Consider the following 27,078-nt stretch of genomic DNA (forward strand, 5'->3'; position numbering starts at 1 on the left):
AACAATAACAAGGCTACACACAGGGGGTACCGGTACTGAGTCAATGTGCGGGGATACAGGTTAGCCGAAGTAATTTGTACATGTAGGCAGGGGTAAAGTGACTATGCATAGATGATAAACAGCGAGTACCAGCAGTGCAAAAACGTGGGTCAATGTAAATAGTCCGGGTGGCCATTTTATTAATTGTTCAGCAGTCTTATAGCTTGGGGGTAGAAGCTGTTAAGGAGCCTTTTGGATCTAGACTTCGTGCTCCGGTACGACTTGTCGTGCGGTAGCAGAGAGAACAGTCTATGATTTGGGTGACTGGAGTCTGAAGATTTTTCTCTGACACCGCCTTGTATATAGGTCCTGGATGGCAGGAAGCTTAGCCCCAGTGATGTACTGGGCCGTACGCACTACCCTCTGTAGCGCCTTACGGTCGGATGCCGAGCAGTTGCCATACCAGGCGGTGATGCAACTGGTCAGGATGCTCTCGATGGTGCAGCTGTAGAACTTTTTGAGGAGAAAAGGTGTTGTCGTGCCTTCTTCACGACTGTCTTGGTGTGTTTGGACCATGATAGGTTGTTGGTGCTGTGGAAACCAAGGAGTGTGAAAATCTCGACCCGCTCCACTACAGCACCGTCGATGAGAATGGGGACGTGTTCAGCCCTCCTTTTCATGTAGTCCACGATCAGCTCCTTTGTCTTGCTCACGTTGAGGGAGAGGTTGATATCCTGGCACCACACAGCCAGGTCTCTGACCTCCTCCCTATAGGCTGTCTAATTTTTGTCGGTGATCAGTTCTACCACTGCTCAGTCGTCAGCAAACTTAATGATGATGTTGGAGTCGTGCTTGGCCACGCAGTCGTGGGTGAACAGGGAGTACAGGAGGGGACTGAGCACGCACCCCTGAGGGGCCCCCGTGTTGAGGATCAGCGTGGCAGATGTGTTGTTGCCTACCCTTACCACCTGGGGGCGGCCCATCAGGAAGTCCAGGATCCAGTTGCAGAGAGAGGTGTTAGCTTAGTGATTAGCTTTGTACTATGGTGTTGAACGCTGAGCTGTAGTCAATGAACAGCATTCCTTTTGTACAGGTGGGAAAGGGCAGAGTGGAGTGCGATTGAGATTACGTAATCTGTGGATCTGTTGGGGCGGTATGTGAATTGGAGTGGGTGTAGGGTTTCCGGGATGACCTAGATACTAGATACGTATTGAATAATCTTGAAAGGGAAAAACGCACATCCCTAATACTCTCCTGTCTCGGCCCGATGGTATTCCCGATGGTATTCCCGTGTTGTGAAACGCATTTGGATTGTTTCTTACCTTGCACCGCCAGCCATTGGTGGGGATGGATTCCATGGCAGGCTGGAGACAGAAAGTGTGATAGCCTTTATCACACATGTCACACACCAGCATCTTGCTGTCCTCCCCCGGGTTCCTGAAACACACACACAGGAGAGAGAAAGATGACACACACACCTAATAATATACACTCAGCGTACAAAACATTAGGAACATCTTCCTAATATTGTGTTGCACTCCTTTTGCCCTCAGAACAGCCTCAATTCGTCGGGGCATGGACTCTACAAGGTGTCGAAAGCGGTCCACAGGGACGCTGGCGCATGTTGACTCCAATACTTCCCAGAGCTGTGTCAAGTTGGCTGGATGTCCTTTGGGTGGAGGACCATTCTCGATACACACAGGAAACTGTTGAGCATGAAAAACCCAGCAGCGTTGCAGTTCTTGACACACTCAAACCAGTGCGCCTGGCACCTACTACCATGCCCTGTTCAAAAGGCACTTAAATATTTTGTCCTGCCCATTCACCCTCTGAATGGCACACATACACAATCCATGTCTCAATTTTCTCAAGGCTTAAAAATGTGTCTTTAACCTGTCTCCTCCCCTTCATCTACACTGATTGGAGTGGATTTAACAAATGAGGTCAATAAGGGATCATAGCTTTCAACTGGATTCACCTGGTCAGTCTATTTCATGGAAAGAGGAACACTTATGAGACACACACAAAAGAGAAGAATGACACACCCACATGCAATAATAGGCAACATCACAATAGGCAACAACACAATAGTCAACAACACAATAGGCAACATCACAATAGGCAACATCACAATAGGCAACATCACAATAGGCAACATCACAATAGGCAACAACACAGTAGGCAACAACACAATAGGCAACAACACAATAGGCAACAACACAATAGGCAACAACACAATAGGCAACATCAAAATAGGCAACAACACAATAGGCAACAACACAATAGGCAACAACACAATAGGCAACAACACACATACAAATCAGACAAATTGGCAGGGTTGTAGTATGGATAGCACAAGGGTTTGTGTTTCCCGACCGCGACGACAGACAACCTAACAACTGTCAACTGTTGACTGTGTCCTCCATGGTCTCAGTGACTATAGGCTCTTTATCAGGGACTCATTTAGAGTTTGGGACTCGGACAACCGACTACATTAATTTATCAATGAAGTACGAGGAAGAAAAGAAACCCAGCCAGACAGTTGGGAGTTCAAATTTAGTTTGTCAAACGGGAGGAGTGTCAGAAACCTTAGTGGGTTATATTTAATACGATACATTTTATTACACACAAGTGATCTCACACCACATTACCTTTTTTTCATTACCTGGTAAACAGTGTTTACAGGAACGAGAAAATACGATTTCCTTCAACAGAATCTAATTCGCTAAGCTTCAAGATTCTAAATTTGCTCAGCAAATCAAACGGCACCCCCCACAATCGAGAACAGTCCCTCCATGGCGGATTTTGGATGGATTAACAATGTTTGAAGAATAAATCAAGAGACCAGAGTGTAAGATTTATGGTGTACGCATGTGTGTGTGCGGTGGAGGGTTATGATATTAGGGATGAGGCTAGAGCCCTGAGATCTATCAAATCCCAGCAGCCTGTATTTCAGCTGACGCAAATCCAACCTGAATGAAAATGTCATCTGATATTTACAGCTGTGCAGTGGAGTCATTACATCCTGCACGCACGCGTACATGCACGTCCCTAGATCACTCTGAGTGCTGGTGGTCCCTAACCAACCCCCTCGGCCCCCTCTCCTCACCCCCGCCAATTCCCCAGCTCTCCATCTGTTAAAACTGCACTATATATTTTCACTGTGCTTTTCCTCCTCTCTCTTCCTTCCTTGTTCCTTGGAGGTTCAGCTCAGCACCATGGTGCAGGGATCCAAATGAGGTGGGGTGTATGTGTGCGTGCATTGTGAGAGGATGGCAGGGGCATCAGGCTTTACAGTAGACCTCTTGTCCCTATGCACAGGCTTTACAGTAGGCCTCTTGTCCCTACGCACAGGCTTTACAGTAGGCCTCTTGTCCCTACGCACAGGCTTTACAGTAGGCCTCTTGTCCCTACGCACAGGCTTTACAGTAGGCCTCTTGTCCCTACGCACAGGCTTTACAGTAGGCCTCTTGTCCCTACGCACAGGCTTTACAGTAGGCCTCTTGTCCCTACGCACAGGCTTTACAGTAGGCCTCTTGTCCCTACGCACAGGCTTTACAGTAGGCCTCTTGTCCCTACGCACAGGCTTTACAGTAGGCCTCTTGTCCCTACGCACAGGCTTTACAGTAGGCCTCTTGTCCCTACGCACAGGCTTTACAGTAGGCCTCTTGTCCCTAGCACAGGCTTTACAGTAGGCCTCTTGTCCCTACGCACAGGCTTTCAGTTCCCACAATCTCAGATTTAATCTCTTTTAACATTAAGAGCTTCCGTTAAATTCTGCCATGTTTGAAAGGCTATGACATGCAAATGCTAGGAAGATGAACTGCATGTCCCACGCGGGATTCCATGTTAAATCAACAAGCACACCAGAGGCTAGCGTTGTAATAAGAACCCTACCCAAAACATGGTCTTCGTTGGGGAACTCATTTCCATGAAATGACCATTTTCATTTTGACCATGCAGAGTTGAACAAACTCTATAAAAATCGTTAAAAGCCCAGCTTCAACGGAGACAACGTTAGGTCACGCTCTCTTCATTTACGATTACTTCATTTGCTTGCCTCGCAACTCTTGGGAACTTTGAATCATCATGTCTCTGCAGATATAGTCATCACCTAATCTTTCATCTAATCTTTACTATATACAGTGCCAGAAAGTATTCATACCCATTGACTTATTCCACATTTTACCTCCCGAGTGGCGCAGTGGTCTAAGGCACTGCATCGCAGTGCTAGCTGTGCCACTAGAGATCCTGGTTCGAATCCAGGCTCTGTCGTAGCCGGCCGCGACCGGGAGACCCATGGGGCGGCGCACAATTGGCCCAGCGTCGTCCAGGATAGATGGAGGGAATGGCCGGCAGGGATGTAGATCAGTTGGTAGAGCATGGCGTTTGCAACGCCAGGGTTGTGGGTTCGATTCCCACGGGGGGCCAGTATGAAAAATTAAATAAATAATGTATGCACTCACTAACTGTAAGTCGCTCTGGATAAGAGCGTCTGCTAAATGACAAAAATGTAAAATGTATTCAGGACTAAGTATTACTAAAGTTCCTTGTTGCAATCAGGATGCATGTTTTGAAATATTGTTATTTTGTACAGGCTTCCTTCTTTTGACTGTCATTTAGGTTTGTATTGTGGAGTAACTACAATGTTGTTGATCCATCCTCAGTTTTCTCCTATCACAGCCATTAAAAACTCTGTAAGTGTTTTAAATTCACTGCTCGACTGAGGACCTAACTGTAATTGTATGTGTGGGGTACAGAGATGAGGTGGAGAGTCCATGCAACTTATTATGTGACTTATTTACGCCTGACATAACAAAGGGGTTGAATACTTGACTAAAGACATCAGCTTTTTATTTTTAACTAATTTGTAAACATTTATAAAAGACTATTCCACTTTGACATTATGGGGTATTGTGTGTTCGCCAGTGACAAAATCTAAATGTAATCCATTTTAAATTCAGGCTGTAACACAACAACGTGGAATATGTCAAGGGGTGTGAATACATTTACGGTGGCTTAGGAATGTGTTCATACCCCTATATTTCCACATGGTTGTGTTATAGTCTGAATAGAACATTTATTACAATTTAGATTGTGTCACTGATCTACACACACAATACCCCATAATGTCAAAGTGGAATTCTGTTTGTAGAAAATGTTATGAATTAATACAAAATTAAATGCTGAAATGTCTTGAGTCAATAAGTATTAAACCCCCAGAAGTAAACATGTGCTTAACAAATCGCATAAAATGTTGCATGGACTCATTCTGTGTTCACTAATAGTGGTTAACATGATTTTTAATGACTACTCATCTTTGTACCCAACACATACAACCACAAAGACCATGGAGGTTTCAATACCTCGCAAAGAAGGGCACAATTGATAGATAGAAAAAGCAGACGCTGAATATCCCTTTGAGCATGGTGAAGTTATTAATTAGGCTTTGGATGGTGTATTAATACACCCAGTCACTACAAAGATGCAGGCGTCCTTTCTTACTCAGATGCCGAGAGGAAGGAAACTGCTCAGGGATTTCACCAAGAGGCCAATGGTGATTTTAAAACAGTTACAGAGTTTATTGGTTGGGATATGAGAAAACTGAGGATAGATCAACAACATTGTAGTTACTCCACAATACTAACCTAAATGACAGTCAAAAGAAGGAAGCCTGTACAGAATACAAATATTCCAAAACATGCATCCTGATTGCCACATGTTTTACAGAATTACTAAAGTGCTTTGTTGCAAAGAAATTAACTTTTAGTCCTGAATACAAAGTTTGGGGTAAATCCAAAAACACATCACTGAATACCACTTCATATTTTCAAGCATGGTGGTGGCTGCATCATGTTATGGTTATGCTGGTCATCGGCAAGGACTAGGGAGTTTTTTAGGATAAAAATTAACGGAATACAGCTATAAGCACAGGCAAAATCCTAGAGGAAAACCTGGTTCAGTCTGCTTTCCAACAGTCACTGGGAGACAAAATCACCTTTCAGCAGGATAATAACCTAAAACACAAAGCCAAATCTACAATAGAGTTGCTTACCAAGACGACGTTGAATGTTCCTGAGTGGCCTAGTTATAGTTTAGACTAAAATGGCTTGAAAATGTTTGTCTAGCAATGATCAACAATAAACTTTACAGTTAGAATAATTTTTTAAAGAATATTGTACAATCCAGGTGTGCAAAGCTCTTAGAGACTTACCCAGAAAGACTCACAGCTATAATTGCTGCCAAAAGGTGCTTCTACAAAGTATTGACTCGGGTGTGAATTACTTAAGTAAATTTGATTTTTCTGTATTTAATTTTCAATAAATTTGCAAACATTTCTACAAACATGTTTTCTCTTTGTCATTATGTGGTATAGCTTGTAGATGGGTGAGAGAAAAAAATTGAATCAATTTTGAATTCAGGCTGTGACACAGCAAAATGTGGAATAAGTCAATTGTGCCCTTCTTTGCGAGGTATTGAAACCTCCATGGTCTTTGTGGTTGTATGTGATTTACAGGAGCAATTAGGGTTAAGTGCCTTGCTCAAAGGCACATTGACAGATGTTTTAGCTAGTTGGCTATTGGTTACTGGCCCAACGCTCTTAACAACTAGGCTACCTGCCGCCCAAGGGAACTTGGGGCTGATCAAATAAAGCACACAAATCTCCCCAGCTCTCTATTTTTTCTTCTAATGCTCCCATGCTCCCACAAAATAGCCTTGTTATTAATTTCACAGGCAAAAAAATAAGACTTTCTCCTTCCCCTTTTATCTTCCTAATAGAGAAACCCTTTAGAAAACTTCAACACGATCGAAACTCACTCCCCAAAGGCAAAATAATTTTTTTTTCTCTCCGTTTCCTTGAAACACGAAAATAAACAGTTGCCTATACGCAGCCAGGTGCATGACCAGACATTAATTTTTCTATTTATTCATTCAAAGGTATCCCTTTAAGGAATCACAAAAGTTAATGGAGTTTTTCTACTTGGGTTGAGAATGAATGGTAAGTGGGCGCCTGGCTCAGGGGAGTGACAGAATTAGGAATGGGGTCCATTTGGCATTTACACACACACACACACACACACACAAAGGTATGTGGACACCCCTTCAAATTAGTGGATTTGGCTATTTCAGACACACCCGTTGCTGACAGGTGTATAAAAATTGAGCACACAACCATGCAATATCCATAGACAAACATTGGCAGTAGAACGGCCTAACTGAAAAGCTCAGTGACTTTCAACGTGGCACTGTCATAGGATGCCACCTTTACAACAAGTACGTTTGTCAAATTTCGGCCCTGCTAGAGTTGACCCGGTCAACTGTTAAGTGCTGTTATTGTGAAGTGGAAACGTCTAGGAGCAAGTGGGAGGCCACATGAAGTGGGAGGCCACACAAGATCACAGAACGGGACCGCCGAGTGCTGAATTGCGTAGCTTGTAAAAATCGTCTGTCCTCGGTTGCAACACTCACTACCGAGTTTCAAACTGCCTCTGGAAGCAACATCAGCACAATAACTGTTCGTCGGGAACGTCATGAAATGGGTTTCCATGGCCGAGCAGCCGCACACAAGCCTAAGATCACCATGCGCAATGCCAAGCGTCGGCTGGAGTGGTGTAAAGCTCGCCGCAATTGGACACTGGAAACGGGTTCTCCGGAATGATGAATCACGCTTCACCATCTGGCAGTACGATGGACGAATGTGGGTTTGGCGGACACCAGGAGAACATTGCCTGCCCCAATACATAGTGCCAACTGTAAAGTTTGGTGGAGGAATAATGGTCTGGGGCTGTTTCTCATGGTTCGGGCTAGGCCCCTTAGTCCCAGTGAAGGGAAATGTTAACACTACAGCATACAATGACATTCTAGACGATTCTGTGCTTCCAACTTTGTGGCAACAGTTTGGGGAAGGCCCTTTCCTGTTTCAGCATGACAATGCCCCCGTGCACAAAGCGGGGTCCATACAGAAATGGTTTGTCAAGATTAGTGTGGAATAACTTGACTGTCCTGCACAGAGACCTGACCTCAACCCCACCGAACACCTTTGGGATTAATTGAAACGCTGACTGCGAGCCAGGCCTAATCGCCCAACATCAGTGCCCGACCTCACTAATGCTCATAGCTGAATGTAAGCAAGTCCCCGCAGCAATGTTCCAACATCTAGCGGAAAGCCTTCCCAGAAGAGTGCAGGCTGTTACAGCAGCAAAGGGGGGGGACCAACTCCATATTAATGCCCATGATTTTGGAAGGAGATGTTCGACGAGCAGGTGTCCACATACTTTTGGTAATGTAGTGTATTTCTAGTCTCACAAAAAAACACAACACTTGCACCTATGCAAAGCCTTCACTCTGTCACTCAGAAACTTGTTCAGCTGTCTGCAAACTGTAAATCTTTGCCAGTGTGTGTGCGTGTTTAGGCTACCTGCCCCTTCTCCCTCCGAAGCATAGGCTACTGTACTGACGTTACAAGCGTGATTCAGAAGATGGGGGGGGGGGTAAGACTTTATAAGTAAGACTTTATAAGTAAATACCTGCAGTCAACTTGTGCAATACGTTAGGAGATAAAGAAGATCGCGTTTTTCATTTCACCGGTCACAATTTTCATTATGAAGCTTACCGGTAGTCCCCAGTCACATAGTGTTTGTTTACAAGCATACAACGACAAGAGACTGGAGTCTTGTGAGGCACTCACTTTTGTGCAGCACGCGCCAGGTGATCTAGTTACACTATGGAAATCACAAATAAAAATGTTTGCCAGCTAGATATCTTATAACTATAGAGTTAACTGTCTGAAATGTGCTAATGCTTTGCAGTTGTGCATTTGGTTTGCTAATTTAGTAGCTAGTTAGCTATCTAGCTAAGTGGTTAGCTTCTTCCAAAATCAATCCTCGCTTGGTAACAGCAGAGAATCCCTTCCTGGATCAAAGCCTTGCTGTCTAATATTTGTTTTGTGCGTGCAGCAAACTGTGAGTAGAATTTTTGAGTTACTTGTATAGTTCAGGTCAGAGACTATAAAATGTTTGCAATGCGCTCATTAGCATTCTCTATGGTATTTTACATGTACTTGTTAGCATTGCTAACCTTCGGATTATAGAGCCTCCGTGGGGTTTGAAAACAACCCCTTGTGTTCAGTGCTGGTATTACCGAATATCCCAGTATGGCACAAGCCCGGTATGAAGTATAACAATCTGGATACCGCTCAAGCCTAGTTAAAAGGACATTCAAAGTTCCTCCATAGAAGCCGCTACTCCTAGGTATAATTCTGTGGGCCTAATGCAGATAATGCATGTTATAGCAACATGCCCAGCGTTTCAAGCCAAGCGTCCTCCTCCACACTCTCTCCACCTGCAAAAATGTCAGGCGCATCTCGCACCATACACTCGTCTGTCCATTACGCATGTAAACAACTAGCTTGCTCGCTCTATAGCAAGCTGCTCTGTCTGCACTGATTGCTGAAGTAATTTAACCTCTACAGGATCGGTGTCCCGTATACAGGACGGTTGATCTAACGTGCGCTAATGTGATTAGCATGACTGTTGTAAGTAACAGCACACTTTCCAGGACATAGACATGTCTTATATGGGCAGAAAGTTTAAATTCTTGTTAATCTAAATGCACTGTCCAATTTACAGTAGTTATTACAGTGAAAAAATACCATGCTATTGTTTGAGGAGAGTGCACAACAACAAAAAACGTATCACGGCAACTGGTTTGATACATTCACCTCTGAAGGTAAATAACGTACTTACATTCAGTAATCTTGCTCTGATTTGTCATCCTAAGAGTCCCAGAGATAAAATGTAGCATAGTTTTGTTTGATAAAAACCATTTTTATATTCAAATGTAGGAACTGGGTTTGACAGTTTGAACCCCTGCTTTCTCTGGCTCCACACCCACCCCGCGCAGCCATCTAGATGTGTGAAAGTTAGTGTATAAGCTAATGATCCATCATGTATGACATTCCTGGGAGTGTTTCAACTTACATTTTGTATTACCATATCATTTTTGTATGTTCTCTATAATTATGTACTTGAAAATGTATTAATTGACCAATTCGGCACATTTGGGTAGACTTGATACAAAATGGTCCAGTATTGCAATGCTTCACTGGATCAATCTGAAACGTTGCACACACTGCTGCCATCTAGTGGCCAAAATCTTAATTGCACCTAAACTGCAATATTATATTGTGACCTTTCTCTTACATTCCAAAGATGGGACAAAAAATAAAATAAGAAATGCATGTTTTTTTGTTTGTATTTTCTTTTACCAGATGTAATGTGTTATATTCTCCTACATTAATTTCACATTTCCATAAACTTCAGTGTTTCCTTTCAAATGGTATCAAGAATATGCATATCCTTGCTTCAGGTCCTGAGCTACAGGCAGTTAGATTTGGGTATGTCATTTTAGGCGAAAATTGAGAAAAAGGGTCCAATCCTTAAAAGGTTAATGGGCTAAATGTGAAAAAAACTAAAACCTGTTGATTTCACAGGTTAAAAAATTGAACAGAAAGGAACGATATAAACCAGTACTTTTATTGCGTTCAAACTTTATTTTGCTGGTCGGAACGGAACGAAAAAAATAGTGCTTCTGATCAGAATGAAACCCTTGTACCACCAAAACTAGCCTGCTAGCCATTACCCTGGTCTTGGTTGTGCGACACGTCTCGGGGTGGCTGACCACAACACACGATGGCTACTAGCGCACACAGCTAACTAGCACAGTGGCTACTAGCGCACACAGCTAACTAGCACAGTGGCTACTAGCGCACACAGCTAACTAGCACAGTGGCTACTAGCGCACACAGCTAACTAGCACAGTGGCTACTAGCGCACACAGCTAACTAGCACAGTGGCAAATACAAGCTCACATCTGGTACGTTATGCTACAGAGTCGACCCTTACCTGCAGGTCAGACAGACTTTGCACTCGGGACACTGCCAGCCGGCCCTCTTCAGGGGGGTAACACCCACGTCCAGACACACCCCGTGGTAGTGCTGCCCACACGTGGTGCAGAAAAGCTGGTCCTGCAGGTCCCCAGCACTGTCACACAACAAGCACTTCACCTCCTCTTTAGCTGTGGGTGAGGAGGAAAATCATACTAAAAGGGACAGTTCAGGAAAGGGACATCATATTAAAGGGACAGTTCAGGGAGGGGACATAATATTAAGCCCCCCGCGCAGAAACCTCTTTCTTAAAGCTAAGGATCCAGATCACGTTCTGCTCATGTGTTATTTTACGAACACATTCGTTTTCTAACATAAATGCTGCTCAAACTTCCCCTCCTCTCACGTTTCGCTCTTTACACACCTTCTGAACCATGACGATGTAGCCTAGGTCTCTGCTTCATATTTCTGAACAGCTGAAATAAAAACCCTGCCGCGATTTGAACGAACATTCAAAAATATACAGTGAGGGAAAAAAGTATTTGATCCCCTGCTGATTTTGTACGTTTGCCCACTAACAAAGACATGATCAGTCTATCATTTTAATGGTAGGTTTATTTGAACAGTGAGAGACAGAATAACAACAAAAAAATCCAGAAAAACGCATGTCAAAAATGTTATTAATTGATTTGCTTTTTAATTAGGGAAATAAGTATTTGACCCCTCTGCAAAACATGACTTAGTACTTGGTGGCAAAACCCTTGTTGGCAATCACAGAGGTCAGACGTTTCTTGTAGTTGGCCACCAGGTTTGCACACATCTCAGGAGGGATTTTGTCCCACTCCTCTTTGCAGATCTTCTCCAAGTCATTAAGGTTTCGAGCCTGACGTTTGGCAACTCGAACCTTCAGCTCCCTCCACAGATTTTCTATGGGATTAAGGTCTGGAGACTGGCTAGGCCACTCCAGGACCTTAATGTGCTTCTTCTTGAGCCACTCCTTTGTTGCCTTGGCCGTGTGTTTTGGGTCATTGTCATGCTGGAATACCCATCCACAACCCATTTTCAATGCCCTGGCTGAGGGAAGGAGGTTCTCATCCAAGATTTGACGATACATGGCCCCGTCCATCGTCCCTTTGATGCAGTGAAGTTGTCCTGTCCCCTTAGCAGAAAAACACCCCTAAAGCATAATGTTTCCACCTCCATGTTTGACGGTGGGGAAGGTGTTCTTGGGGTCATAGGCAGCATTCCTCCTCCTCCAAACACGGCGAGTTGAGTTGATGCCAAAGAGCTCGATTTTGGTCTCATCTGACCACAACACTTTCACCCAGTTCTCCTCTGAATCATTCAGATGTTCATTGGCAAACTTCAGACGGGCCTGTATATGTGCTTTCTTGAGCAGGGGGACCTTGCAGGCGCTGCAGGATTTCAGTCCTTCACGGCGTAGTGTGTTACCAATTGTTTTCTTGGTGACTATGGTCCCAGCTGCCTTGAGATCATTGACAAGATCCTCCCGTGTAGTTCTGGGCTGATTCTTCACCGTTCTCATGATCATTGCAATACCACGAGGTGAGATCTTGCATTGAGCCCCAGGCCGAGGGAGATGAACAGTTATTTTGTGTTTCTTTCATTTGCGAATAATCGCATCAACTGTTGTCACCTTCTCACCAAGCTGCTTGGCGATGGTCTTGTAGCCCATTCCAGCCTTGTGTAGGTATACAATCTTGTCCCTGACATCCTTGGAGAGCTCTTTGGTCTTGGCCATGGTGGAGAGTGGAATCTGATTGATTGATTGCTTCTGTGGACAGGTGTCTTTTATACAGGTAACAAGCTGAGATTAGGAGCACTCCCTTTAAGAGTGTGCTCCTAATCTCAGCTTGTTACCTGTATAAAAGACACCTGGGAGCCAGAAATCTTTCTGATTGATAGGGGGTCAAATACTTATTTCCCTCATTAAAATGCAAATCAATTTATAAAATTTTTGACATGCGTTTTACTGGATTTTTTGGTTGTTATTCTGTCTTCCACTGTTCAAATAAACCTACCATTAAAATTATAGACTGATCATTTCTTTGTCAGTGGGCAAACGTACAAAATCAGCATGGGATCAAATACTTTTTTCCCTCACTGTATATTATGAAGGCTACAACCTTCTCTGTCTGTCTGTTGTAACAGATATTGCAGTAAGACAACCAGGACACCGTTTGTTGCGTTACAGCCTTATTCTAAAATGGATTAAATTGATAATTTTCCTCGTCAATGTACACACAATACCCAATAAGGACAAAGAAAAAACAATATTTTTGAAAATTGTGAAAATTTATTAAAAATAGAAAACTGAAATATAACATTAACATAAGTATTCAGACCTTTTCAGAATGCACTATGTAAAAGAAAATCCTGCACATGCGCAGAAATATCCATATTTCTTTGCCTGGGCAAATTGGGACACAGAAAGTCCTTATCTGTAGCGACTCCATACTATTAAAAAGGGACAGTTCAGGGAGGGGACATAATATTAAAGGGACAGTTCAAGGAGGGGACATCATATTAAAGGGACAGTTCAAGGAGGGGACATCATATTAAAGGGACAGTTCAAGGAGGGGACATCATATTAAAGGGACAGTTCAATGAGGGGACATCATATTAAAGGGACAGTTCAAGGAGGGGACATCATATTAAAGGGACAGTTCAATGAGGGGACATCATATTAAAGGGACAGTTCAAGGAGGGGACATCATATTAAAGGGACAGTTCAAGGAGGGGACATCATATTAAAGGGACAGTTCAAGGAGGGGACATCATATTAAAGGGACAGTTCAAGGAAGTAAACATCATATTAAAGGGACAGTTCAAGGAGGGGACATCATATTAAAGGGACAGTTCAAGGAGGGGACATCATATTAAAGGGACAGTTCAAGGAGGGGACATCATATTAAAAGGGATAGTTCAGGGAGGCACTATATTAAAGGGAAGTTTCAAAATCGTTTAACTTAATTAATTAGAATGTATATTTTAGCGCGATATTCCAAATGCCTGTATTGCAAGAATCAAATAGGAGTGGGGGTTATTTTTGGGGGGTAACGTTTATGTCCGCTTGTTCTCATGTTTTATTTTTGGTCTCGTCTGCTCCTTTTGCTGTAACTGTGCACCTGACCATTTACATTTACATTTTAGTCATTTAGCAGACGCTCTTATCCAGAGCGACTTACAGTTAGTGAGTGCATTTTTTTTTTTTTTCCATACTGGTCACCCACAACTATGGCGTTGCAAACGCCATGCTCTACCAACTGAGCTACACGGGAGCTAGGTCAAGGTTTTGCCTTCAGTAACCCTTGCCTCAATGTATTCAACCCTCCTCTCCAAGGCAGTTAGTTTCTCATTAAGAGTGGCTAACCGGGACCGACAGGACATATCAAATGAATTTAGGAAGTCGGCAATCTTCTTGATGCTACTCGTGATCACTTCTACAGTGGGGAAAAAAAGTATTTAGTCAGCCACCAATTGTGCAAGTTCTCCCACTTAAAAAGATGAGAGAGGCCTGTAATTTTCATCATAGGTACACGTCAACAATGACAGACAAATTGAGAGAAAAAATTCCAGAAAATCACATTGTAGGATTTTTTATGAATTTATTTGCAAATTATGGTGGAAAATAAGTATTTGGTCGCCTACAAACAAGCAAGATTTCTGGCTCTCACAGACCTGTAACTTCTTCTTTAAGAGGCTCCTCTGTCCTCCACTCGTTACCTGTATTAATGGCACCTATTTGAACTTGTTATCAGTATAAAAGACACCTGTCCACAACCTCAAACAGTCACACTCCAAACTCCACTATGGCCAAGACCAAAGAGCTGTCAAAGGACACCAGAAACAAAATTGTAGACCTGCACCAGGCTGGGAAGACTGAATCTGCAATAGGTAAGCAGCTTGGTTTGAAGAAATCAACTGTGGGAGCAATTATTAGGAAATGGAAGACATACAAGACCACTGATAATCTCCCTCGATCTGGGGCTCCACGCAAGATCTCACCCTGTGGGGTCAAAATTATCACAAGAACGGTGAGCAAAAATCCCAGAACCACACGGGGGGACCTAGTGAATGACCTGCAGAGAGCTGGGACCAAAGTAACAAAGCCTACCATCAGTAACACACTACGCCGCCAGGGACTCAAATCCTGCAGTGACAGACGTGTCCCCCTGCTTAATCCAGTACATGTCCAGGCCCGTCTGAAGTTTGCTAGAGTGCATTTGGATGATCCAGAAGAGGATTGGGAGAATGTCATATGGTCAGATGAAACCAAAATAGAACTTTTTGGTAAAAACTCAACTCGTCGTGTTTGGAGGACAAATAATGCTGAGTTGCATCCAAAGAACACCATACCTACTGTGAAGCATGGGGGTGGAAACATCATGCTTTGGGGCTGTTTTTCTGCAAAGGGACCAGGACGACTGATCCGTGTAAAGGAAAGAATGAATGGGGCCATGTATCGTGAGATTTTGAGTGAAAACCTCCTTCCATCAGCAAGGGCATTGAAGATGAAACGTGGCTGGGTCTTTCAGCATGACAATGATCCCAAACACACCGCCCGGGCAACGAAGGAGTGGCTTCGTAAGAAGCATTTCAAGGTCCTGGAGTGGCCTAGCCAGTCTCCAGATCTCAACCCCATAGAAAATCTTTGGAGGGAGTTGAAAGTCCGTGTTGCCCAGCGACAGCCCCAAAACATCACTGCTCTAGAGGAGATCTGCATGGAGGAATGGGCCAAAATACCAGCAACAGTGTGTGAAAACCTTGTGAAGACTTACAGAAAACGTTTGACCTGTGTCATTGCCAACAAAGGGTATATAACAAAGTATTGAGAAACTTTTGTTATTGACCAAATACTTATTTTCCACCATAATTTGCAAATAAATTCATTAAAAATCCTACAATGTGATTTTCTGGATTTTTTTTCCCTCATTTTGTCTGTCATAGTTGACGTGTACCTATGATGAAAATTACAGGCCTCTCTCATCTTTTTAAGTGGGAGAACTTGCACAATTGGTGGCTGACTAAATACTTTTTTCCCCCACTGTATATACTCGCGATTTGCCCAATCCTGGTGGATTTCTCTTTGAACTGGGTCATCCTGGCCGGACATCTTTACGAGTTTACATACACACGCCAAGCTCCTCCCACTGCCACTCACAACAAAGATGAGAGATCACTTCTTCCTCTCTGACAAGCGGTTTCAATTCGCTATTTGCATTTGAGGTTAATCTAACTAAACTGTCCAATTTACAGCAGCTATTACAGTGAAAAAATACCATGCTATTGTTTGAGGAGTGCACAACAATAAAAAACGTATCACGGCAACTGGGTTGATACATTCACCTCTGAAGGTAAATAATGTACTTACATTCAGTAATCTTGCTCTGATTTGTCATCCTGAGGGTCCCAGAGATAAAATGTAGCATAGTTTTGTTTGATAAAATCAATTTTTATATTCAAATGTAGGAACTGGGTTCTACAGTTTGAACCCCTGCCGTCTTTGGCTCCAAACCCACCCCGCCCGGCCATCTAGATGTGTGGAAGGTAGTGTATAAGCTAATGATCAATCATGTATGACATTCCTGGGAGTGTTTAAACTTACATTTTGTATTACCATATCATTTTTGTATGTTCTCTATAGTTATGTACTTGAAAATGTATTAATTGACCAATTCGGCACATTTGGGTAGATTTGATACAAAATAGTCCAGTATTGCAATGCTTCACTGAATCAATCTGAAACTTTGCACACACACTGCTGCCATCTAGTGGCCAAAATGTAAGCGGTTTCAACTCGCTATTTGCATTTGAGTTTTGGTCCAACAGAATTGGTCATATGGACACCGAAACACATGGAGACATTATTTTACTGTAAAGTTAAACTTTCTAACAATACCCTTTTAAATGTCTCCACTCCTCAAATTGCACGCAGAACAAACACTAAAACAGGAGTACCATGTAGCGCAAGTAGCATTTTAGCCAAAGACTGTTATACTAGCTGTCTAGTCTGTGTTTTATAAATGTGCAATAAGCATAAAACACAATTATATAAGGAATTGGCAAATCATTCTCAACCTGAGAAATAAGGTAGGCCACTTGATTTCAACATTTGAACAAAGTGGACAGGCTAGCATGTTGTTCAAACAGTTGGAAAGGGACAGAAGGGTGTGTATATAACAATTCAACTGTTTTAGCAAACAAATCCAAGTTGGCTACACTTGAAATATAAAGATTAGCTGGCTACTCACTAGCATGTGGGCTTGTGCTTGAGAGATTTTTTTTAATGTTCTATAATGTCTGCTACAAGAAGTTAGTCATTATTAGTTAATGTGCATTATGCATCGTTCTGGGTAAATTTGTAACAAAAAGGGTATTTTCATACAGTGATTATTGCAAAAAAGCAGGTTCAACTAGGCTTATATTTAGCCTAGGTATAATTCCACAAGCCCTGAATTCATTAGATTATTGCTAACTGTTTGAAATGTGGTGTATTTGACCTTTAATTGTACAAAAATCATTTAGAGAAAACATAATAAAAAATAAAAAAAAGAGATATCGTGAATCGACAATAAGTTTGAAAAAAAATTGATATGATTTTTAGGCCATATTGCCTAGCCCTAACCTCAACGTACAGTATGTGAAAATGGCGCGTTTCTATGTTTTGTAGTCAAAAAGGAAGTTACGTTGTTCCAATGGCATCATCTGGTGTGCATCATGTGATTTTAATCAATTAGTAGGCAATTAGTAGGCAATGACTACTCATAATAGGTTGAAATCACGATGCACACCATATGATGCCATTCGAAAAAAGTATCTTCCTCTATCTTTTTGACGCCTCTATATTTTTTACTACAAAACAGAAACGCGTGGCCTCCTGAGTGGCGCAGCGGTCTAAGGCACTGCATCGCAGTGCTAGAGGAGTCACTTCAGACCCGGGTTCGATCCCAGGCTGTGTCGCAGCTGGCCGCGACCGGGAGACCCATGAGGCGGCGCACAATTGGCCCAGCGTTGTCCGGGTTAGGACAGGGTTTGGCCGGCATGTCCTTGTCCCATTGCGCTCTAGCGACTCCTTGTGGCGGGCTGGGCGCATATACAATGACTTTGGTCGCCAGTTGTACAGTGTTTCCTCCGACACATTGGTGTGGCTGGCTTCCGGGTTAAGCAAGCAGTGCGGCTTGGCAGGGTCGTGTTTCGGAGGACGCATGGCTCACCACCTTCATCTCTCCCGAGTCCGTACAGGAGTTGCAGCGATGGGATAAGAGTAACTGCCAATTGGATATCACAAAAATAATAATACCTTTTTTTTTTTTTTTTTACAGAAACGCGCATACGTTGGATGTTGGGGTACTGCTGGAGATGATAATATGAACCATAAAAAAACAGCCCCAGACCATTATTCCTCCTCCACCAAACTTTACAGTTGGCACTATGCACTGGGGCAGGTAGCATTCTCCTGGCATTTGACAAACCCAGATTTGTCCGTCGGATTGCCAGATGGTGAAGCTTGATTCATCACTCCAGAGAAGGCATTTCCACTGCTCCAGTATCCAATGGCGGCGAGCTTTACACCACTCCAACTGACGCTTGGCATTGTGCTTGGTGATCTTAGGCCGCTCGGCCATGGAAACCCATTTCATGAAGCTTCCGACGAACAGTTCTTGTGCGGACATTGCTTCAAGAGGCAGTTTGAAACTCGGTACTGAGTGTTGCAACCGAGGACAGACGATTTTTCCGCGCTATGTGCTTTAGCACTCGACGGTGCCGTTCTGTGAGCTTGTGTGGCCTACCCGTGTGGCCTACCACTTCGCGGCTGAGCCGTTGTTGCTCCTAGACATTTCCACTTCAATAACAGCATTTACAGTTAACCGGGGCAGCTCTAGCAGGGCAGAAATTTCACAAACTGACTTGTTGGAAAGGTGGCATCCTATGACGGTGCCACGTTAAAAGTCACTGAGCTCTTCAGTAAGGCCATTCTACTGCCAATGTTTGTCTATAGAGATTGCATGGCGGTGTGCTTGATTTTATACACCAGTCAGCAACGGGTTGTTTCACATCTATAGTGAAATCTAGTTGTCCTCATTCTCCCAGTGGAACACAGGGTCTATACTCACATGTTTGTGAGGCCAGCTGGAGGTGGTCGGGGCAGAGGAGGGTGTGTCGCCGCAGGTCCTGGAAGGTTCCGGCAGCGGCGGCGCAGGGGAAATGGTAGGAGCGGCAGCAGCCCTCCTCACAGCACTTGATGGATGCTCCAAGACGCTTACAGTATGCACAGCACTGCAAAACAGAGAGAGCGCGAAAGAAAGAAAGAAAGAAAGAAAGAAAGAAAGAAAGAAAGAAAGAAAGAAAGAAAGAAAGAAAGAAAGAAAGAAAAGAAAGAAAGAAAGAAAGAAAGAAAAGAAAGAAAGAAAGAAAGAAAGAAAGAAAGAAAGAAAGAAAAGAAAGAAGAAAGAAAGAAAGAAAGAAAGAAAGAAAGAAAGAAAGAAAGAAAGAAAGAAAGAAAGAAAGAAAGAAAGAAAGAAAGAAAGAAAGAAAGAAAGAAAGAAAGAAAGAAAGAAAGAAAGAAAAGAAAAGAAAGAAAGAAGAAAGAAGAAGAAAGAAAGAAAGAAAGAAAGAAAGAAAGAAAGAAAGAAAGAAAGAAAGAAAGAAAGAAAGAAAGAAAGAAAGAAAGAAAGAAGAAAGAAAGAAAGAAAGAAAGAAAGAAAGAAAGAAAGAAAGAAAGAAAGAAAGAAAGAAAGAAAGAAAGAAAGAAAGAAAGAAAGAAAGAAAGAAAGAAAGAAAGAAAGAAAGAAAGAAAGAAAGAAAGAAAGAAAGAAAGAAAGAAAGAAAGAAAGAAAGAAAGAAAGAAAGAAAGAAAGAAAGAAAGAAAGAAAGAAAGAAAGAAAGAAAGAAAGAAAGAAAGAAAGAAAAGAAAGAAAGAAAGAAAGAAAGAAAGAAAGAAAGAAAAGAAAGAAAGAAAGAAAGAAAGAAAGAAAGAAAGAAATAAGAAAGATTAAGAAAGATTAGAAAGAAAGATTAAGAAAGCTCATTTGAATACTTAGTTGTTCCTGGTTCACTCAATAATGCCTATAGGAAAACAACCTGGTCATTTTTTTGAAGAAACCAGGGGTATTCAGTGATGTGAATTCTTTTGAAAGTTACAGATAGAAATGGAACGAATAGAGCCTGACAATTGCCTGTCAATGTGACAGACAATCATATCTGTTCTATACCATACATTTCTAAATCAGAACGTTCTGAACAGACCCCTGGTTGAGCTGCTCAGTTTCAGTCAGGCACTGTGATTGGAGGCTGGAGCCGTATGCTTTATCTTTACGGCCAATTAAGCACTGGCTCCATATTTCAGTTTCAGCACTTCCCGCGAGCTCTAACCCCCCCAGCCTAAAAAGCATGGGTGCTTTTCCACATAAAATATCTCCGTTTTTGTCAGGCCTCACCACTGAATTTTAGATCATAAAAGCACATTGGATTCAAAACCCAGGTTCAAATTGAAGCCTACCTCGGTAATAGTAGAGAATTACGATTATGGTTAAAAAATAAAATAAAAATACTGCCTAAATGAAGTGCTCTGGTCAAGGCGAGAGCACCTGGATATACACGGACATTTCCGTGGCCAGAGTTCTCCTATGAATAATGAAAGCTGTCAGGAGCCGAGAAAGAATGGGGCATCGAAGTTAAAATGGCTTTTAACACCCAGTGTTGGACAATTATCGCCCATGTGCCAGTGGCTTCCGAGGGGCATCATGGGAAGGATATCCTGTGGGACGTTGTCGCATTGGGACCATGCGGGACCTCCCAGACAATAACTTACTATCATAGCAATATAATTACTAGAACAGACATTCCGATTCAAGTCAATGTTCCGTAATTATTTTTCTATGCTTATTACACCCATCAACTCCCTTGAGATGGCACAGGAAGTAATGAAGGAAAAACTGACCTCCTTCTTGTCACCACCCTCTCTTCAAACCTTAATCCTCTGTTGTTTTGTTGAAAATAATAATCAAGCAAGACTGCTGTAATCGCATTACAATGTGGTTCGGGGTTCTCTTTCGTAATCCACGCTAAGCAGAAATTGAAAAATGTACTAAGTGGAGAGTTTTCATCTCCCCATACTGGCTTGAGCACACTTTTCTCCCAACAACGCCCCAAAGAGGCATCGTTGAGGCAAAAGGATAGTGGCCCACCCCTACAAACCCTCCCTCCTCCACAAATAGTCAAAATGGCTACCGTCCAAATGGAGCAAACCAGAGAGGAGAGATGCAACGGATGGATATCTGGTCCAGTGCCACAGAGAATAGAACAACAAGCTGGACCGGCCTGGTATCATATAACCGTTGTTTCACCATTGTGCAAACCCAAACCGTACTGTGCTGGCTTGGAAATGTTATTTTCACATGGTCCTTTCCAGGACGGTTCTGGCCACCATGGTGGAAGCGTAACCAGGGAAGCACAGTAAAGCTTGGCTCAGTAGTATGAAAAGGGAAATATTAAATTGACTTCTTCCAGTTAATGATAAGCATGGATTAAGAAACTGACCGTAAAAAACAGCTAAATCTCAGTGATTGATGAGGAATTGAAAAAAAACTGTACAAAGGAAATGGCAGAAAAGTCTGGCTGCACAGATGATTGGCAAAAATACTGTAATTGCCAACTACTTTAATTACCTTTTTCATTTGCAAGATTAGCAAACTTAGGCATGACAACAAACTCTGAACCTTCATATCCATGCATTACTGAAAAATTATGAAAGACAAGCATTGTCATTTCTAGTGTGGAAGAGGTGTAAAAAATGATTGTCGTCTAACAATAATGACAAACCACCTGGGACTGACAACTTGGATGGAAAATTACTGAGGATGGTAGTGAACTACACTGAGTAACACCTTCCTAATATTGAATTGTCTTCAGAACTCCAGGATGCTGACCTTCTAGGCAGAGTTGCAAAGAAAAAGCCATATCTCAGACTGCCCATCTTAATCTTTTTTATTGGCCAGTCTGAGATATGGCTTTTCTTTGCAACTCTGCCTAGAAGGTTAGCATCCCGAAGTCACCTCTTCACTGTTGACGTTGAGACTGGTGTTTTGCGGGTACTATTTAATGAAGCTGCCAGTTGAGGACCTGTGAGGCGTCTGTTTCTCAAACTAGACACTCTAATGTATTTGTCTTCTTGCTCAGTTGTGCACCGGGGCCTCCCACTCCTCTTTCTATTCTGGTTAGAGCCAGTTTGCGCTGTTCTGTGAAGGGAGTAGTACACAGCGTTGTACGAGATCTTCAGTTTCTTTGCAATTTCTCGCATGGAATAGCCTTCATTTCTCAGAACAAGAATAGACTGACGAGTTTCAGAAGAAAGTTATTTGTTTATGGCCATTTTGATCCTGTAATCAAACCCACAATTGCTGATGCTCCAGAAACTCAACTAGTCTCAAGAAGGCCAGTTTTATTGCTTCTTTAATCAGCACAACAGTTTTCAGCTGTGCTAACATAATTGCAAAAGGGTTTTCTAATGATCAATTAGCCTTTTTAAATGATAAACTTGGATTAGCAAACACAACGTGCCATTGGAACACAGGACTGATGGTTGCTGATAATGGGCCTCTGTAGATATTCCATAAAAAATAAAAATAAAATCAGCCATTTTGAGCTACATTAGCCAATTACATCATTAACAATGTCTACACTGTATTTCTGATCAATTTGATGTTATTTTAATGGATAAGGAAATTTCTAAGTGACCCCAAACTTTTGAACAGTAGTGTACTTATTTTTTTATTTTATTTTTTACATGTATTGAACCCCTTATTTTAGCCAATAAACTATCTCCATATATACTTCCATTCATTTTTTAAACTGGTACTGGGGACATTCAGACTAGTCTTGTTGGCGTCCTAGAGCAAAACAACTCGGACGCTAGAGACGTTTTCGTGAGAAGACCGATTTTTGGGATGTCTCATGGTCTGACGAACACTGCAGATATCTCTAACGTGTGTTATGGCTTTGCATCCTCTGCCATATTGTGGATCGATAGTTACCCATCTAACAGAACACAGAGGGTATTCTTTAATGGAAGCCTCTCTAACGCAACGTAAACCTCAAGGTAGCCGTCTTGGTCCCTTACTTTTTTCTATTTTTACTAATGACCTACCACTAACCTTGAGTAAAGCATGTGTGTCTATGTACACTGATGACTCGACATTAGATACTGTACGTCAGCTACCACAGCCAGTGAAATTTCTACAACACTTAAAGAGCTGCAGTCAGTTTTAGAAGAATGGGTGGCTAGTAATAAGCTAGTCTTACATATATCAAAAACTAAAACCATTGTATTTGGGACAAATCATTTGCTAACCCTAAACCTCGTCTAAATTTTGTAATGAATAATGTGGCAAATTAGCAATTGGAGGAGACTAAACTGCTTGGTGTAACCCTAGATTGTAAACTGACATGGTCAAAACATATTGATGCAACAGTAGCTAAGATGAGGAGACATCACAATCAACCAAACAAGTACTACAGGCCCTAGTTTATCACACCTGGACTACTGCCCAGCTATATGGTCAAGTGCCACAAAGAAGGACGTAGGCAAATTACAGTTCAACCACAACAGAGCAGCACGCCTGGCACTTAAATGTACATGGAGGGCTAATATCAATACAACGCATGTCAATCTCTCCTGACTGAAAGTAGAGGAGCGATTGACTGCATCGCTACATGTCTTTGTGAGAGGTATTGACGTGATTAAAACACCGAACTGTCTGTTCAAACAGCGAACACACAGCTCAGAAACCCATACCCCATAAGACATGCCACCAGGGGTCTCTTCACAGTCCAAGTCCAGAACAGACTCTGGGAAATACAATACTACATAGAGCCATGACTACATGGAACTCTTCCACATCAAGTAACTCAATCGAGCACGGCACAATGCAGACTGAAGAGGCACACACACGCACACACACTAACACAGGGACTCTACACACACTGACACATTGTAATATTATTGCAATATTAGAAAGCATTTTATACTGTAAATGTGTAGTAATAGAGGAATGTACATATGTATAAATGCACAATGTCTAGTTTGATGTACTGTTTTATTTATGTAGGCTATTGTTTTACTACGAGATATTGTTTTATTCCTATTTGGACCCCAGGAAGAGTAGCCGCCGCCTTGTCAGCAGCTAATGGGGATCCAAATAAATACTAGAGACACAACCCCATCCTCAAGCACAGAGCGTAGAAGAACTGTGAATTCAACATAGAAACCCGTTGATTTAACGTTTTAAATATCTAGCAAATGACGACATATCCAACTACCTACGCAAATGTAATAGTATAACCCAACACACGCTGCTATAGTGAGTTCACAATAAAACCAGGCCTGTGTCGTGGTGGGCCTGTTGGCAGACATATCAATGAGTCAGTCGGACATACAGTAATCTTTCCTCTTAAAAGCTGGCACTTCAACAGCAGATAAGGCGATAGCATCTTAAAAATCAGGGCTACAGTGTAAGAGTCTGAAAGGTTATCCTGATGTCCTAATGCCTGGGGGTTTCATGGCTCACTGCCAGACGCTGTCAACTCACACTGGAGGGGCAGAATACCACCGCTGGAAAGGGAGGGAGGGAGGGAACTGCCTGGGCATCCAACCCACAGCCTGCCGGCCTCCTCAGTGTTTCTGTAATGCTATCAGCACAATATCTCTCACACACACATTGATAGGCCTACACTATGTATAGTTAGATACATACTCATCCATACAGTGCCTTCAGAAAGTATTCATACCCCTTGATGTTTTTCTCTCACCCATCTACACACAATACCCCATAATGACAAATTTAAAAACATGTTTTTAGAAACGTTTGCTAATTTTTTGAAAATGAAATACAGATATTCATTTACGTAAGTATTCACACCCGAGTCGATTTAAAATACAATTTTAAATTCAGGCTGTAACAACAAAATGTACATACTCGTCTATAAGACACTCACACAAAGACTCTAGTGTATGGGCTAACACACACACACACACCAGCCTGACATTTCAGCTGACAGCTAAAGGAGCAATCTGCCGATAGTGTCGCTGATTTAGGGTGTAAATGCAATCAGGCGAACATGATATGGAGGTGAGGATGGCATGTGTGTGTGGGTAGTGCGTGCGTCAGCAGTGTATGTGTATGAATTTCAGAGCTGGTTGAGTGTATACTAGGTTTCTGGTGCATCAGTCGTGGTCAAACGTTTTGAGAATGACACAAATATATATTTTCACAAAGTCTGCTGCCTCAGTTATGATGCCAATTTGCATATACTCCAGAACAGGGACGGCTTGTTCAATAGGGCGATATGGGCGACGCACTGCCAAACGGGAAAAGGAAGGGATTTTTTTTCTAATCAATTATTTAAAAAAAAATTAAATAAAAAAAAATATTTTTTTTTTATAAATTTATAAAAAATTATATCACGGCAACAGCAGTTATCAGTGTTCACGTCTGATCTGCCAGCCACTAAATGTCAAATCAGGCTAAAGTCGTGCTTCAAATGGCCCCGCCCGTTTTTTGGGCGATTTCAGTCAGGTTGAAAATCGCCCAGAAGTCTGTCATAGACTCCCATGTAAAATCTATTTTTGTCACATTTCAAAGCTTTCAATACATTCTCTATGGGTGTCTGTGGGCTTGCACTTACGCGCTTTCGTCATACATAACGTAACCACGAATGAACGTAACTAAGAAAAGACCAGGTAGCAGCCTCAATCAATTCACTACTACTATCAAAATGGCTAGGCTTCAGTCCAACTCGATTGTGTCTTTGAAAGAAGTTCCTTTTTGTCGGCGAACAAATGAAGATAAATTGGCAACGAAACAATTAGGACCTCCCAGACCAAATTTAATAATTCAACAGGTGTCTACTAAAGGGGGGAAGTCCTACACCCGAGGATTTTCCAAAAATTGGTATGAACGGAAAACCTGGCTAGCAGGCTGCGATGTAGCTAATGCAGTTTTTTGCTACCCCTGCTTACTCTTCCACCCTGAAGGCGGCACAGCAGACAGCACCGCTTGGACAGCGACTGGTGTAACCGACATGCACCATCTTTCAGAAAAGATTAAGAAACATGAGCTGTCAAAGACCCACATGGATAGCTGTTTGAGATTGTCTGCTTTGGGGAGAGTGAACATTGCCACTCAACTGGATGAGGGATACAGGCTAGCTGTCCGCCGCCACAACGATGAGGTTAGCAACAGCAGAGTCGTGAACACTGTCTACGAGAATCGAGACGACCTCATATAATGTTTTGAAGCCATCCGGACGGGTTCATTGGGTTCATTTGACCAGCACACCTTGAGAGAGGCAGCTGGCTACGTGAGGATACTACATGATGAAGATTTAATTTTTTTCCTGCGGCTTTTTCACAAAATCATGCCCCACGTCGACATTCTGTACCAGAAGCTACAGAAGAAGGACATCGATGCTGTCTCTATCAAACGTGCCCTCGACAGCTTCACAAGCAAGTGCAGGCCATAAGGTAAGATTAAACAGATATCAAAAAATGTGGTAAAAGCTCTTGTTGATCCTGCAATCTGAACAAATACCAAGATGCTGTATTTTCAGCTGATATTTCATTTGTTTATGGAAATGCATATTGTTTATGCAGTGTTGAGGAATGTGAAAGAACACCCTTGATTATTTTTACTGTGATAACTTATTTTGCTTTTGTAAGCCAACACTTTTGAGATCAGTCAATAAATGCTTCTGGTATTGACTTATATGCTGCCCCTGTCTTCATGTTGTTGCTGGACATATCTTTTTAAAAATGTGTGTAGGTCACCTAAATCATCAGAAAAATTGCCCTCCCTGAGAATTTGTTCAGGAGCCGCCACTGCTCCAGAATGTTATGAAGAGTGATCAGATGAATTGCAATTAATTGCAAAGTCCCTCTTTGCCATGAAAATGAACTTAATCCCCCAAAACATTTCCACTGCATTTCAGCCCTGCCACAAAAGGACAAGCTGACATCATGTCAGTGATTCTCTCATTAACACAGGTGAGAGTGTTGACGAGGACAAGGCTGGAGATCACTCTGTCATGCTGATTGAGTTAGAATAACAGACTGGAAGCTTTAAAAGGAGGGTGGTGCTTGAAATCATTGTTCTTCCTCTGTTAACCATGGTTACCTGCAAGGAAACACGTGCCGT

The 27,078-nt window shown here is 42.4% G+C and overlaps 1 protein-coding gene and 1 pseudogene across 2 annotated transcripts in view; both read right to left on the minus strand.

Moving 5' to 3' along the window:
• Window positions 1–1,063: 1,063 nt before the first annotated feature.
• The window catches only part of LOC311124618 (histone-lysine N-methyltransferase 2C-like), a gene marked incomplete at its 5' end in the record, with an annotated part of 30,439 nt that continues 4,424 nt past the window's right edge, over window positions 1,064–27,078 (minus strand). Inside the window, 3 exons of the mRNA XM_084198734.1 lie at window positions 1,064–1,416; window positions 10,884–11,055; window positions 19,003–19,165. Coding sequence (XP_084054860.1) covers window positions 1,179–1,416; window positions 10,884–11,055; window positions 19,003–19,165 — 573 coding nt within the window. The remainder of the gene's footprint in view (window positions 1,417–10,883; window positions 11,056–19,002; window positions 19,166–27,078) is intronic.
• On the minus strand, window positions 14,168–16,001 carry LOC311124619 (putative protein BRICK1; annotated as a pseudogene). The gene is made up of 2 exons: window positions 15,934–16,001; window positions 14,168–14,328 (listed from the first exon to the last, which is right to left on the minus strand). The product of its transcript is annotated as a putative protein BRICK1 (transcript).

The sequence above is a fragment of the Coregonus lavaretus genome (assembly GCF_964263955.1).
Source record: "Coregonus lavaretus genome assembly, contig: HAP1_SCAFFOLD_5393, whole genome shotgun sequence".
NCBI lineage: Eukaryota > Metazoa > Chordata > Actinopteri > Salmoniformes > Salmonidae > Coregonus > Coregonus lavaretus.